At 35.9% G+C, this 16,732-nt stretch overlaps 1 protein-coding gene across 1 annotated transcript in view; it reads right to left on the reverse strand.

Moving 5' to 3' along the window:
* Nucleotides 1-393: 393 nt before the first annotated feature.
* The window catches only part of STAM (signal transducing adaptor molecule), a 37,738-nt gene continuing 21,399 nt past the window's right edge, over nucleotides 394-16,732 (reverse strand). The window contains exons 7-14 of the mRNA XM_061468329.1: nucleotides 16,010-16,202; nucleotides 15,597-15,691; nucleotides 14,239-14,327; nucleotides 12,418-12,505; nucleotides 9,678-9,732; nucleotides 9,186-9,339; nucleotides 7,076-7,251; nucleotides 394-5,944 (exon numbers count right to left, since the gene is read on the reverse strand). Of these exons, the coding sequence (XP_061324313.1) occupies nucleotides 5,695-5,944; nucleotides 7,076-7,251; nucleotides 9,186-9,339; nucleotides 9,678-9,732; nucleotides 12,418-12,505; nucleotides 14,239-14,327; nucleotides 15,597-15,691; nucleotides 16,010-16,202 (1,100 nt within the window). The 3' untranslated portion in view covers nucleotides 394-5,694. The remainder of the gene's footprint in view (nucleotides 5,945-7,075; nucleotides 7,252-9,185; nucleotides 9,340-9,677; nucleotides 9,733-12,417; nucleotides 12,506-14,238; nucleotides 14,328-15,596; nucleotides 15,692-16,009; nucleotides 16,203-16,732) is intronic.

The raw sequence follows: 16,732 nt of genomic DNA on the forward strand, positions 1-16,732 counted from the left end.
TATACACATTAGACAGTAGTTACAGTTGTTTTCATTGTTCTTTACCACCCCTTTAAAATACCCATGCTGTATTTCTCACCAAAAAAGAACATGCAGCGTACTTGAAATAAGATGTACAATGTACTACTTGGATTTTAGCTAAAGGAAGTTAATGACAGCTTAAAAACTTTACAAGTACAAATAATATAATTATGTGTACGCCATCACATAAAAGAAAAAAAATTCCCCAAAATTCCAGAACCCAAACCTCACCCCTACCTCTCCTGTAATCAGAAAATGTGAGCTAAATGCTTCTAACACACCATGCCTATTGCTGCTCCAAGTCCCTCCAGCAAATGAAGTCCTTTTCTGATTAGTCTTCCATGAAATATATAAATTAACTTTGCAACATAATGAACTAAATACTCCAACTTTAATATTTTGCATTCATACCAAAAGCAATTAACAGTTTTTACAAATAGTGTTATTTACTAAAACAGTTCTTGTACAACAGTGCAGTATATCTAAATATATACATATGCCAACATCAAAGGGAGCATCAAACCAAACAAAACCAAAAATGCACTTTGCTACTGAGTACAGTTTATTAAAACCAAAGCACACTGCAGCAGGCTTCTTTTCTTTTTCATGACAGAGACAAAAATTATTTGGATTTCCAGAAGCACATGCAGGAGAGAACAAAAGCTCCTACCACCTTTTGCAAAGGCAGCAGCACGAAAAGTGAACCTTAGAGCTGCAATTTTACATGGTAGCAAATGGAATGTTTTTAAAACACAAAACATCCTAATTTAAGAAACAAGGCTTCAGAAAAGTACATCATTTTTACACATTGGAGAAAAAAGTTCAAAGGTCAAGGCCCTTCCATATTCTACTGTGGTGCCGGATAGTATGCGCACATGAAGGTTAATATTCTTCACTGCAGCTGAAAATGAGAAAGGACTAGCTGTAGTGGAGCTGGTCAGCTTTACTAAGGCTGAATAACAGAGTAAAAAATGATTCTGCCTGCTCTTAGCAATGGAGGCTTTTGTAACTTGTACTTTACCTTTTTAGTTAAAAATAATCTCCTTGAGTTCTTAACTGGAAAAATTATACTCCCATGTTCTTCAAAACCAACACACGCATCTTCTCCAAGGGAAGCTGCAGTTACGCATTTCAAAGTGCCAGTGTAGCTGCTGTAATTAGAAATGTTCTTTTTCATCCCGTCTGTGAAACCCAGCAGGCAAGGAATAAGGTAAGACCTTTATATGTAAAGACTGCACAGATATTTGTTTAAATACAAGTGAAAAATAAGGTAAGTCATATTAGAGAAAATACTAAACAAAGTGGAGAATGAGGTATTAAGCAGTTCTCCAGTGTAAATCTGATGTTCCTGCCATCTAGATGAAATCAGAGAACTATAATAGCAGCCTAGATTTGATCAGCAAAATATATACACTATTAAATGCAAATTTCTCTCCTTTGTTAATCTAAGCATTTCCACCCTGGCAGAATTCTCTGAAGTTCCAGTTACTCAAATTCAGTTTCCCCACCTCAAAATTCATTAACAATAGCTGTACCATGAGGGCAAAATGCTGCTCCACACCTGCTGAGAAGCATGCTGCAATTCTTCTGGTTTGTTCCTTTTAACCGTTGCTTTACTGCTGTCTATATATCCTTTGGCCAGTAATGTTAAATGCACATCTACACGGGTACCAAAAAAGAGATGGGGAAACCTGTTGCCACTGTTCCTCCATCTGCACACTGGAACACACTGCCACGGCATGAGCGTAGCAACTTCTAACCACTGCCTCAGTGTTTTACCTGGGATGCTTTACAATAAATCTTGACAACTTTGTTATGAGATGATACACATGGGTAAACAGGCTTTGTTTATAGAAGTGAAATGCACAGAAGGCACTTTCCAGCATTTGCCTCAGTTCATGACAATCAACCACCAAAATACCCCTTCTAAAGTTAATGAACATTTTTGTATGCCTTAATGAAAGGGTTAAACAACAAAGGGTTATACAAAATAGTATGAAAACATTTTAGCCTTTCATTGAGAAGGTTGCATGTAAAGAAACAAGACATTCAATAATTACGTCTTCTACTGAAACACAAATAACATATTTCCAGGAATTCTTAACTTTCAAACAGATTAACTTTCTGGCACTTCATTTATTTGCTGAAAAGCTTTTCCATACAGTAGCTGAACATGTGCTTTCACCCTTTCACCCATGTTTCAGTGTTCAATACTATAGTAAGACAGAACATACGTGAACTTGGTCAAAACAATGCATATATGAGGAATCTCACAATAAATCACAACAGAGAAGCACCGGAAACGACATCTCCAGGTTCATGATACCAAACTGGCAGAGAGGAGGTGAACTGAAATGTAATTGCTAAATTATCAGTTACAGAGGATACAAGAGGATGAGTGAAGGAATTAGTGCAATGACAGCATCTAGCAAGGCAGGAGGAGGCATCAGTTCAGAGTATCTAGCATAAGGGACACAAACAACTGAGAAGACAAATAATCTTTTCTGATAAATGAGAAAAATCAACATGAAGTTATACAGCTCCAAATTCAATTTAATCTGAAAATTGCATCTGAAATGGAAAATGTGGGATGCAACAGAAACACAAAGACTCTGAACCTAAAATTCCAGGGATCTACTGCACAAATTGTGGACAATGAAAACTGATTCTAAGTAAACTAAAATTCACAATTTGTTACAGGAGATACTTTAGAGCAGTGAGTTAGGGTTGTTCAGCCTGGAGAAGGGAAGGCTCAGGGGAGACCTTTGAGCAGCTTCCAGTACCTAAAGGGGGTCTAGAAGAAGTCTGAAGAGGGACTTCTCTTACAAGGGCATGTAGTGATAGCACAAGGGGGGATGGCTTTAAACTGACAGAGAGGAGATTTAGATTAGATACTATGAAAAAATTCTTCACTGTGAGGGTGGTGAGGCACCGGCACAGGTTGCTCAAAGAAGCTGTGGCTGCCCCATCCCTCCTGGCAGTGCTCAAGGCCAGGCTGGATGGGGCTTTGAGCAACCTGGTCTAGTGGAAGGTGTCCCTGCCCATGGCAGAGGGGTTGAACTAGATGATTTTTAAGGTCCCTTCCAACCCCAACTATTCTATGATTCTATGACTAATAAAGACAAGAAGGAAAATAAGAAGTGTCTGTCTTTTCTTTTTTTTTCCAGAGCTTTCAGTATACTGAATTTATAGTGGCATCACATTAGACAGTGTTATTCGGTCACGATGAACACAAATAAAAGGTGATTTTCATTTTCTTAAAGACAGATAAATGCCCAAAATAAGCAAGCTGAAAAAGCAGAAGAACTTACGATTACACGTAAGTTTTCAGCTTTCAAAGGAGGAACCAGGAATAAGCATTCCTGTGTGTTAAGGAAAGAAAACTTCCAAAATTTTAAAAACAAAGACAATTAGTAACAAAAAGTATTTCTGTTGAGTCATTTCTGCACAGAAGTTCCATAGGTCTTTATTACGGAACATGTGACACAACATGTGAAAACCTAAGACTGCAAACAGTCAGTGCCAACTGCATGATTTTGGTGCTTCAAGCTTCTCCTTGAATCGGGGTGTAAGAACTACGGATTAAACAGTCATGTTCACTTTTGTGTAAAGCCGTCACCTCTATACACATTGTTTCTCTGCTTTTACAATAGGATACCCAAAGCATACAGAGAACATTATCTAAATGATGCTACATGCTCTTTCTTAAGAAAATCACCTCTTCAATTTATTAAAAATTACCTATGACACAATTTTTTTTTTTAGTATTTCCTTTCAGATTCCACAGACTTTTGTGATGGCACCAAGCACTGAAGTAATGACAGTTTGTAAGGGTGCTTAAGTATTCTGGAGGAAAAAAATAATATGTGAAACCATTAGTACCAAACTAGCCAGCTGGCTAGAACATCCCTAGCTGGAACACGTCAGCTCTGGGCATGTTTTGTAGCCACCCCACTTGGAAGTTATGCAAAGCAGTCATTTGAAAGCATTAACAGGCAAAATACCTGTGTCTATTAAAATAGTGAAACAAAGGCATGTCAGGTAACTGTGTAGGAGTGCATGGGATAACTGAAATCAGCTTACAGTATAATGTACAATTGCAAACTTTAAGTCCAGAAGCATCCCACTAAAACAGAGTACACAAAAGTGAACAATTTCCAACATACATACTAACAAGTCTGAAAACACAGATCTTGTGGTGAAGCCATCTAGTATTGCTCTAAGTGGAGTCAGAGTTGCTGGAAAAGATAAGAGGAAAGCAGGATGTATTAACAGGCTGAATACAAACGCAAAGCAACAACAGTCTTTGTACAAGAAACTGTGATCAAGCATATCTAAAACACCGCCTTCTGTTATCATGGGGTTTTTTGCAGCACCTCAGCTACAGAAAGAAAATAGCATGCCTTAAAGAGCCACCTGGCTAAATTACTGAGAAATGCAAGGATTTAAAAAAGACTAATGCACATTGCTGCAGAAGAGAGTTCAAAGTAACCGGAAAGTGAATGAAAATAAGATAACTGTTCACACTATAGAAGGGCTAATAAACTCAAATGGTACAACTGGAAATTGAAACAGATGTTTAAGGCAGAAGTGTGTGTGTAGAACAGTAAACAGAACAAATTGCTAAGCAAGGCCACAAGAGATAAAATAAAGCCCTGAAGGTTTGTTTAGCAAAGTATTTTAAATGTCCATAAATTCTTCATGTTCTAATTAAGAAAACTTGAATAGTGTTACTCATGTTGTGTATTCCAGTTTAAAACTCCATCACTTCTCTTCCAGCTCAACTCCTCTGTCTTTGGTGTAATCTCTACCAACAAACACAGAATATAGTTCTGGTTCTCACTGTAGAAAACAACTTGGAAAAAATAAATTATGTGCTTCTTATGATAAAATGCAAGATCCTGATCTGTTGCATGGTCCCATGATATGTTTAGCAGCCTCTGAATAGTAGTTTTAAGTTATTAATTATATCTGAAGCAGAATCATAATTTGCTGTTATCCCCCCAAATCAATTGTTAGTTAATTAGTTTACTTTGGTAGATAAGCCATCTAATAGGCATGATACTCTTGTGTTCAGTTCAAGAAGTAATGAAACCTAGACTCAGATACATTTGTAAATTCATATGTAGACTTTAGCTCGTAAGTGTAACCATGATATGCAAAATTACTGATTTTCCTGCATTGGAAAAAGACACCACATATGTCATAAAACTAGACAAAACTATGAAACATGGTTGTCAGTTCATGATTAAAATAAAATAGTAAAGTAAATTATTTTTAGACATTGTGTTAAATATATTCACATGATCACGACAGCTATACGACATGGCCACTATTGCAAGCACACACTATATGTACATAACATATATGCCACAACAGTTTGCAAGTGTTGAATTTTCACAAAGTAGCCAATTTTACCAGACATAAATAATCTTGTACCAATTTTTAGGCATTTTAAAAGGAATTAAATGTCCTAAATATATCCGTTCCTCTGCAAAATTAAGAAGAAAAAAAAATCCTAAAAAGTCAGTGCAAATTGAACTTGTTCACCAAGATAGATTCTTATTAAGCTGAGGATAAACAAAGTTTAATAGATTAAAGGAAGAAACTCATAGAACTGCCAACTGCCTTTAGCAGAAGTTAAAGAAGACTAGGAATCAGAAGTCCTGGATCCTATAGCAGAGCCTTCTGTGAGTAGCTATGCTGTGGTTGCTGAGGTGGCTGAGGCTGTGGTTGCTGTGGAGGTGCTTGTTGACTGCCTGCTGTCTGTGGCAGAGATGTGGATGGTAAGTTATAGTTTGGCACCTGGGACATATTAGTTCCAGTGTTCTGATAAGCAGTGACATCAACAGTAGCAGGTGGTGGACTATACACTGAAGCCTGGTTAGAGTAAGTATTTCCAGCAACAGAGCCAACCATTGCACTGGAAAAAAAAGAAGTAAAAAGTTGAATTGGCAAACAATGTACCAACAGAACACAACACTTTATTGCATCCTCCACTGTTCTACACGCACACACAAAACTCCCCTAACTCTGGACACCTTGCATATTTAAAACTGTAGCCAGTGAATATTCCAATTAAAACTCAAAGACACTCCTCAGATTTAAACACACCTAACACACCTCCCCCACTGAGTTAAAACTAGACTGAATCTACTTTATTTTATTTTAATGTGGAATGTGGAATCACATCTATCTTCCATTCTGCTCATGAAAACAAACCAAAACCCAACTGTTTCAAATAGTGAACCAAGTCAAGTGAAATATGCAGAAACTGGCTTTACCAATGTATGTCTTACCACTCAAAACATGTAACTTCTGGGGACAGAGACTAACCAATACTTTAATAACTCAAGATGGATGTCTCTCCCAACTTTATAAAATAAAATTATTTTATACAGACAGTAATAATTAATAACACCCAACCTAATTTTTCTTAAGGTCAACTCAAAACCTTTCATAATATGGGTAGTTTAGCCAAAGCTTAGCATCTTTGGGCATCCACGCAAAACAGACACCCACTTGTAGCTCCTTTACATGGGGAAGCCATGTAACTTCCAGTAAGTATTCATAGCCCATTCGCTTCCTTTCCAAACTGAGCAGAATTCTCCCCATGTTTCTACAGTCAAATATTAGAGAACAATACAATACACACTATCTCAGAAATTATGCAAAGCCAGCCAGAGCAGCAGATATCATCATCATTAAATGTCTATTAAAAGTTATCATAGAAAGTCATGTCTATAGCACTTTCTCTATTTTTTCTTTTATATAAAAGAAATAGATATAAATTACATATTCCTCATGTACAAAATAAAAACCTAGAGAAAATCATTAAAAAAAAAAGAAGGTAAAAATTTGAAGTTTGTCAGGAATTTTTACCAAATTCACAACACCACCAAAAAGCACACTGGAAATAATTGCACTGAAGTTTCTGTCAGTTCCATTTAAAATTATACTTCTAGAAGAAAAAAAAAAATCTCCTTTAAATATTTTCTGTCGCTCTGTATGTTTAAATTCATCTAAACTTGAATAGGAAAATATTTAAGATTACTTTGTGTAGGATGCCTGTGCAGGCTGACCAGGCAGTACTGAGCTGGCAGATGGAGTAACTGTGCCTTGGCTAAGAGAAGACAGCTGCTCAGGAGGAAGGTTGTAGCCTTGAATATGGCCCATCTGTGCACTCCCTGCCACCAAATACGCATTGCTTTGAGGTTGCCCCGGATAAACCTAGGAAGTTAAATAAAGAAATATTAAAAACAAAATACAAGAAATTGTATTCAATATCTGACTTTGGTATTCAATATCTGACTTTAGAACTTAAAATACAGACTCTCAAACCTTTCTATTTCAGACGTTTTAATAGAAAGCAACTGATTGTCTCCAATTAAGTGTCACAATGCAAAAAAAACAATTATCAGATTTTCAAAGGACATTATTTACATTTCTAATCTCAGGCTTCAGTACCAGAAAGGTCGAACAGTTTACTGGAAAACTTGTATTCCAAATTTTATTTTAATGACTAACACTCATGCTAACTACTTTTGAATGAAAATACCAAAGAATTTAAATCATGTAACAAATAACAGCCCAGAGGAGAATACTTTTTTGGTGCCCAGATGACTTTCATAAGGTATAATCACTAAAATGGAAAGTCAGTAATGTATTGGTTTTGTGTCGTTACTTAACCTGTCGTATCATGTAACTGTTGAGATTGCCATTACAGAATTGTTTGAGTGGGACAGAAGAGAAAATTTGAACTGAATATAAGGTAATGTTTTACAACTAGAGGACTAGCTTGTTAGCAGATGAGTCAATTAAATCAAGATTGAATTTGTAAACTGAATTTAATAGTGAATTATTTGGTTTAACACGAATTACCAGAATTATCAAGTTTCATGCACAACTTACATGTGTTCATGTAAGTTTATGATATACAGCTCTTCTATCTTAAACTCCATGAATTGCAGGTGACATTCATAGAAGCAAAGGCATGAGACCTCTTAACTTCTCAGAACTTTATACTGGCTCATCTTCACCACAAAATCCAGTTTTTCACTTTAAGAATCCCCAGAAACATGCCCATTTAAAAAATATTAAAATTATTTGATAGGGTCACGATATGATTGCTTATCACAACAACATTTGAATGGAAGACAATATTCCTCTTAATGACACTGAAAAAACATATATTATCTTCTTTAAAAGCCACTGAACGTACATATTTGTTGGAAGCTACTAGATTATTGGAAAAAAACAAAACAAACCCAAAGCCATTTGAAATGTTATATATTCCTATAAACAGGAAAAGACTACAGGAAGCGTGTATTAGACTATGGAATTAAATGTTTAAGTGCTTAAAAATACCATAGTATATGAATAAGTCAAAAGACCTACCCAGAGATAAGAGTCAATTATATGGAAATGCTGCCATGAAAGAACTATAATCCTTAACTTCAATAATTTGAACACTAAATGCTCTCCACTGATATTTCAAAAAAAGGAAACTAAAAGAAGAAGTTGAATTTACAGTGGCATAACCTTAACCAGGAATTGTTCTCCTTTGGTTCTTTTTTTTTTTTTTGACCCACCATGCAAAGCTCTGGCAGCTTTCATTTTTAATTTTATGTGCACCTCAAAGCACAGGATGGGTGTTTTCCTTGATCAAAAAGTTCTGAACAGAAAAGAACCTGCAAAAGGAGAGTATCCAAAGCTTGCAGCTGAAAACAAACAGTATTTTATTGGGGGGGTTGGTTTTTTTGCTGGGGTTTGGTTTTGGTTTTTTTTTTTACATATTGTATTGAGAGAAAACACTGCTCTTTCATTTGAGATCATCTCTGAGAGTGCAAGATTATTTTAACCCAGCATTAAGGTAACAAAGATAATAAAATGAGGTTTCCAACTCAGGGAGTGAGGGGAGTGAGAATACAAGGATAGAAATAGGAAAAACTATTACTTGCAATCAACATGCTCCACCATACTTTATATATCAGTATATATTTATTTTAGTAATGTAGAGAAGTATAGTGTAAAAAAAATATTTGAGCAAGTTTTGTAAGAACCTTAGCTCATGAAAAACTGTTTATCAGTAACAATTTAAGAAATCAACCATAGCTCAGTAAGTACTTGATAGCCTAAATGGCCATTGGAAGTTACATACATACCTGAGAGCCAGAAGCGCCAGATGACTGCATGTAATACTGTTGGTTTTGTAGTTTTGCATACATGGAATACATAGGGTCTTCATTCATCAATTTGTTATACAAAGAAAGAGCCTCCATTGCTTTAACATTGAGCTCTGAAAGTTCTGAATGTTTCCTAGAAAACACATTTTGCAATTTATTCTACAATTTAGATAACTTCAGTACAGAGCAGACAATACGAGGAACTTTCCACGAGGTGGGATATGCAACATATTCTTACTGCCTGTGAAGTGATGCCTGACAAGTGCCAGAATGTCAAATGGTACAATACTATAAAATATCATGTGACTATGGAAAAAAAACCCCTCATGCCTCATCCCAGATGAGAAGCTACTAATAAATATACCTGTTTTCTTTTCCAGTATTCTTAGAAACTAACATATGATTAAGCAGCAACGCTTCTATTTCTAAGACTGAATCTTAACATGAATCAAAATACATGACTTTTTTTACCTGTCTATATCTTCCAACTTTTCATCTATGAGAGGTCCCATCTGGTGGCACATTGCTAGAATTGAAAGACATTAAAATCTATCAGAGTAATAAAGATTTCCACACTGTAGAGTCAAAAAGCAGCTTTTTTAAAAAAATTATTGGATAGAAAATGCGTGGATGCTAATTCTTTACGCTAAGAAAGTTATAGTAACAGAGGTAGTGTCACAAACAATGTAAGGATGAGATACAGCTGAAGTTTTCAGTAGCGGTATGGTTTTAAAAGTACATTTAAAAAACAAAATACAACTAGGGCAAAACAAAACATTTAACATCTGGGGAGCATAAAGCTGAAACTGTTTTGCGTAAAAAAGTTCAGGTAAATCTGAAAGGCAAGCTCTTCTTCAAGAAAGAAAATCTGCCACTGCAACCTAGACCATGTGCTCAACTAACATTGCTACAGAAAGACTATATATGAAAACAATGAAAGGGGAAACAGGTTCCAATGATACAAATAATGTGCACATCAAAGACACTTACAGCACTTTGCTATCTCACTGGAATCCTAATAGGGGTAAGGGGACTTTTTCAAACCACTAACACATGCAAAACAAAAACCAAACAAGAACACAAAAATTTACCAGAAGTAGAATGGAAAAGCATAAAAATAAACAAAAATGCACCCCCTGCCAACTTTCAGCACAATTACATGGGGTTCATGTAATTGCCAAGCAAACCACAGTTAACTAGCAAAAAGACAGAGTCTGCCAAATGTGAAACAGTCAGGGTAGCTGGAAGGGGATGCTACAGTCTAACCCAACTCCAGAATGCAAGATGTGACCACTTATTCAAGCAATGAAATATTTACTAATCAAGATATGCGTTTAATCCCAAGCACCACTCAACATTAAAACTGAGAGATAAGAAAAGGCATCAAAGTTGATCTAAATGCATTATAAGCAGCTGTGAAACACTGTCTTCACTCCCAGTCTTCCCAAATTAAGAGATGCAGAAGGTCCTGAAAGCCTCTGGCCATGACTGGTCAAAGAGCACCACTGATGTGTTCCTTGGAGGCAATTCCAGGAAAAAAGGACATGTATAAAAGGCACCTATCTGCTTCTTTGAACCTGGGATCAATAATACATTGGCAGAAACACTGGGAAAAGATGTAAAACCCAGTGTAAGTTATGCCTATTTTTATGTGGAACAGAGTATGTCAAAGGCATGAGAAGGATTGATTAGATTTCTGTACGCTAACATGATGATTGCACTGCTGCCAACCACAAACCCTCGGCTCTGCAAAGTGTTGGGATGAGCTCGCCAACGTAAAGATGTTTGTGACTGGACAACTGGATGGCAGAAGAAAATGAAGTGGTTTGATCAGCACCTGCCACCACTGATATGAACAAAAGATCCAACACACATCTATAACAAAATGCCCAGAATCTATGCCAAAAATAGTAGCTGCCCAAGGCCTACTTGAGTGTAAATACAGTCATGCATATGCCATTGTAGAACTATGTGCAGCCATGTGTTTGCCAAGCACTGTTGTAGGTAGCTGGGAAGCTATCATATGACTACACTACAGCTTTCAGATTCCAGGAGCAGTCACATGGTTTAATATAAAATTCATCATTGTTCTAAGGATCTCACAATGTGTTTTGAAAGGAGATCCTAATGTAAGCCATATCTGGAGGTTGGTTGACAAGCATACCTTTAATTTCTTTACCTCTGTCTTGGACCAGATATAGGCAATCTGCTTCTTAGACAACAGCCTCTGTAGCTATATTTGGTACTATTGGAAAGAATAAAACCATTCATGTTTCTTTTTACCCTTCTTTAGCTTTAGTGGAACTAGAATACATGCAGACATGTCACTGATGTGCAGTACCTAAAAAGGGAATTTTTTTTTTTACAGGTATGATGAACCAGGTGGGTGTGGAAAGACAGGTATTATCCAAAAGCTTTCAAAGCATATGCACTTTTTTCTGACTTACTTCTAGACAGATAGGTCTGGAATGTGCCATTTTCTTTAAAAAATTCTTGTCCTCTCTCAATTGTCAATAAAATAAAAAATTGTTGATAAAAAGCCAACGTTGTCTTATAATAAGTAAGTTTCTTTAGTTCCTTCTCCAAAGTTCGCTCGCAAAAATTTTGATACATCTATCAACCCAGGTAAAATGGTCTACAAGGCCTCTTTGAAGAGGTAGTCTGAATAATTTGAGCTTAAAGAACTAGTCTATTTTGTAGCACTCTAAAGAATTTGTTAATATTAAAGTCCTACAGAAATACACATGATGTGAAAAGCACATGTGGGATACCCACAGGCCTATTTAAGCCTCAGTAGTATTTCTGCTTCCTCTCATGGAATCTTCCTCACACTCCTTTTGCAACTCATGCTGTGCTACTTTATGAAGGGGAAAAAAAAAGGAAAAATAAAGGATAAATAAGACTGAAAAGCATTCCCAGCTCTTGAAAAAAAAAAAAAAAAAGAACAGAGAATACATATTTTTAGAGAGGAGTGGACTTTTTTATTTTAAAACTTTGCACTTTAGTCTCTTAGATGTGGGAAACAGGAAGTGAGAAGATAATTACAGCTCAAGCCCTTCTGCATGCTTGTAGCATGAACATGAAGCTGAAATAGTTTCAGCTTAGTTTCAATTAGGTTTGATAGAGGTAATTAGTATTATTAGTAATTAGTATTATATAATTACAGAGATGAAAACAACAACAACAAAAAAAAACAGTAACATCTTCTTACCCTCAAGATGAAGCAATTCTGGGAGGTCTGGCTGGTCATCAGATGGATCCGCACTTTGTAACATCTGCAAGAGTTGGTCCATTTTGTCCTAGAACACAAATTGTGTAATTAGGGCATATGTGGGTGTGGGAGAATTAACACTTTCAGCACAGTAAATTAGAGCAGCTATTTACAAAAGCCATTTTGACCTCTTGGGCTTTGGACTTAACTTCAAGAAAATACAAACCATGCATGCTACTCTACAGGAATGCAGATGCCCAAACAAGGGAAAGCCAAATGATAAAAACTGTTACCATTTCTTATCACAAGTGGATAAAAATACAAGCAGAATGTGCAGAATACTCATTTCTAGGAGTCCTTCTAAATAGTATTTTCTGAGCAGTTTCTATTTTTCCCTTTCCCACTATTACAGATGCAATGTCACCACCTAGTGGGATTAGTGGAAATGTTTTGACAGAACGCATTGAGAGAATAATTTAAAAAGAAATGGGTACTTAAAACTAAATTCACTGAAAAACTATCCTGCATTCTGTAAGTGTATGAGGCCTATCTGCACATAAGCAACATCATCACTAACATATATGAAAGGTTTTTTTTAAGATGACATTTGGCCAGTTTGCATGGTTGACTTCAGAGTAAGCCATCCTTCGTTAACCAGTTGAAATGCAACCCATTTATAAAAGTACCAAAGGGTAGAAAATTAATAGGCATAAACTCTTTCAAAATTACGTCTTGGAGTAAACTATACTGCTTAACCAAACAGTACATCTAAATGATTGAAAAAAAGTCATTTTTTAGCTGAGTGCTATTAAGTAAATAGCTTTTAACAGGCCAGAGTTATATAGAATCATAGAATCAACTAGGCTGGAAAAGGCAGTATCAAAGTGGAAACTAAAACCAAGTTTTTTCTTCCCTAATCCCATGAAAAGCAGGAAGAAGCCAGATGAACTACTTTCTTAAAAGAGTACGGTAATTTTAAAAACAAGACAATAAAACATAAACCAACATGGAACCACAAAAGACAAAAGGAAGGCACCTCAAGGTGGGCCTGAGATAAGCTATTTCAGCGAATCACAAACTAATATCTGTTGGGAGGAAGGGTATTTGAGGCAGGAGTTAAACAGGACTTTAGGAAGGCAGTAACTAATCCTTCATTCAAAAAACAATTACTGAACCTAGTTGAGAAAGAAAGGGAACAATTCTAAAGACAGCAATTCTAAGCCCTCTGGTAGGGAAAGGGGAAAGATTAAAAGGAAAAAAAAGGTAGAAAAAAAGGCGGCAGAGGAAAACATCCTGGGCTCAGAGGGGAACCTTGCAGAATCACTGTGGAGAGATTGTGCAAATCTTGCTAAGTATAACTTACACAGAACAAAAAGCTCACAGTTTTCAGAGAAGGAAAGAGATCTTTCAGACTGGGGGAAGACAGTGGTGGTTACAGTGGAACTAAATCTAAAACAGTATTCAAGATGGGTATCTCCAAGGTATCTTGAAGTACTTAAAACAAACTTGAATGCAAATGTGTTACTCCACACCAAGCTTCTAGTTTGGAGGTGAACAGCTGTACAATCCTAGAGTAGGGCCCTAAATGGAATACAGTTTCCATATTCAGTTTCAGAAACTCCTAAGAACTTCAAAACACATGAACAAATTAGAATACTGCACTTTTTTGTTTTTAATTAGTAACTTTCCCTTCCTATTCATTTTCTTTTGTTTATGTTCTCCTGATATTTCAAATTGGTTTTGAAATACATGATGAAAGGGTTAAACATCACATATTTAAATGTACCAGCAGTTGAAAATCAGTACTTTTATCATGCTTACTTCATCAATATAAACTGGTTCAGGCTCAGGTTCTATAGTCTCTACTTGAACTTCATCACTGAACTGCACTGTTTTCTTCTCAGCTTTCACTGTAAGATGAAATAGACAAGCAGTTTACTATAAAATAAAAATAAACAAAACAATGGCACAAGTATACAGCTAGCGTGTTGCTTAAGTTCTTCATATTTCAAATATCTATTGTGAGAATTTAAGAAAAAAATAGTATTTTGTTGACATTTGAAGGCAAAAACCTTCTCCACATACTTAATTTTTTAAAACAAATCTGTAAACTGCTTAACAGACATCAGTTCAGACAGGTTCAATTGAAACATGTCTTAGCAAGTAAATGTCTGTATTGCAGTCTCCCTGCACATAACATACTTGTTATTAAGTATCAAGAAAATAAATTAAGAAAGAGTAATTGGAAAAAATAGAGCTAATAAATCAGGATTAAGAGAACACTGCTAAAATCATCCATGACAAACCAGAGCCTTCTTTTCTCCAGAGCAAAGTATAGAATTGAAAGTTCTCAAATTCTGCTCTTCTTTCTTCATCAAATAGTACCTGCGAAAGCATCTTACTCTCCTGTAGTGGAGGCCACAATAAAAAAAAAAACAACCTACATATTTGGAAAAAAAGCCAAGTACTACTTTTATCATACTACTCTTATCAGTTCGTCTTAACATACAACCAATGACCCCTACAGCATGTAATTCTGCTCATACCTATGGCACACTCGTATTGAAATCACAAGAGATTAATCTTGCAAACCCATCAGATTTACGGAAATCAGGTCTAGAATCTTAAAACCTTGTCGCATATTTAGTATTTGTATTAAATATTTACAGTAGGTTAGATGATAAAAATACATAGAAGATAAGCAGTGCAGAAGAAACCCTCTTTCCATTATGCACACATATATACCTACAGTATGGAGGTTTCTTGAATTGTCTGAACTGTGGTAACCTGACTCCAATGACTATCTGCCCAGGGGCTTTCAGGTTTTCCTTGATTAGGTAGGTACCCTTGCAACTAAGCAAAAAGGCAATTTGGAAAAAAACTGCTGTTGCCTGCATCTCTCTAGATTTCAATGGAGTTCTTAAGTAAGTCGCAAAGAAGCTACTGACAAAGCCAGCAGCAGACAGGACCATATTTTTCAGCAAATACCAGCTTGGGCAACCTTGGTCTGACATAAACGTATGACTGTTGTTTGTGAGCGCAAAGCAAAGGCTTCTCAGTTTTGAGTATCATCTTAACTTGCAGCTGAACTCTATCATAAGGGAAGGTAAATCACTACAGAAGTATCCTGTGAGCCATGGCAAGGCTTAATATAGATACATAAATGTAATGTTACTTACTCATTTCTGGCTCAGCAGAAAGATCAGCTGTTACAAAGTTAGATGGAAACAATCCTATACCCTGATGAGTTTCACCTTTCCACCAATTTGGATCACTAAAGATAAAAAAATAATTAAAGCACCCACACATTAATAATACTCACATGAATCTTCCTAATAATTGCCTTGTACAAGGCATTTTTATTACTTGTACATAAATACAATTTGTATTGATGCAGAAATATTTATACAAGAATCTTTATGCCATTACATTTGCATGTAAAAAAATCTAGGAGATAACTAAATAAAGTATTTAATGTTTAAACATATTTTATCGCAATGGTATTCTAATGCATGCTTCTACATAGGAGATATCCTAGCCAATTGATTTTTACAGTCTACTGTACTTCTAGTAAGCATTCTATATAAATTACCTGTCATCAAGGATAGTTATAAGTTCTCCAGCTTTAAAAGTTAATTCATTGTCTTCAGCAGCCTCAAAATCATAGATTGCACGAACTTTTCGGCCTTCATGTTTGTGATTTGTTAAAAGGCTTGAGGTGCTCGGATACAAAGAGGAAAGTGTTGCTTGCTGTTGCCTTTGCTCTTTCAGTGACAGTTCAATAGCTACAAAAGAAGAGGCATTAACATGAAAATTCCCTATAAAAATAGTTTTAATTATATGAAAATTTAGCTCTGTGAAAACTTCTAATATATTGCCATTCCTGTTGCACCATGATCAACTTCTGCCTTTCACTTAGAAATAATGGTAAAAAACAAAAAAGATTTTTTACAACTAGAGAGCACAATCTGCCCAGAGATTTACTGAGGTTTTCAACATGCACAGGTTGAATAAATAGTACGTAAGTATGAACAGGATAACTCAGTGAAGTCATCCATTTTTTATTATTAAAATGCTGTTATTACCTTGAACTGATGTAAAGTATCAACATCCTTACTAATATATACATGATGTTGAACTTTCCACATCACTTGAAATATTAAAAAGATACAACTGCTCAGGCACACACTGTTTCTCTGTTAGATCAGGAGTTTGTAGCTTAGATACACAGAATTGCACAGATTTGTTAAAGTTGGAAGACACCTTGGAAGGTCATCTTGTTCAACCCCTGATCATGCAGGATCACCTGCAGCTG

Source organism: Pezoporus flaviventris, unplaced genomic scaffold (assembly GCF_033815535.1).
Source record: "Pezoporus flaviventris isolate CSIRO_AGI_PZ_B2104156 unplaced genomic scaffold, CSIRO_AGI_Pfla_v1 ptg000047l, whole genome shotgun sequence".
Lineage (NCBI taxonomy): Eukaryota > Metazoa > Chordata > Aves > Psittaciformes > Psittacidae > Pezoporus > Pezoporus flaviventris.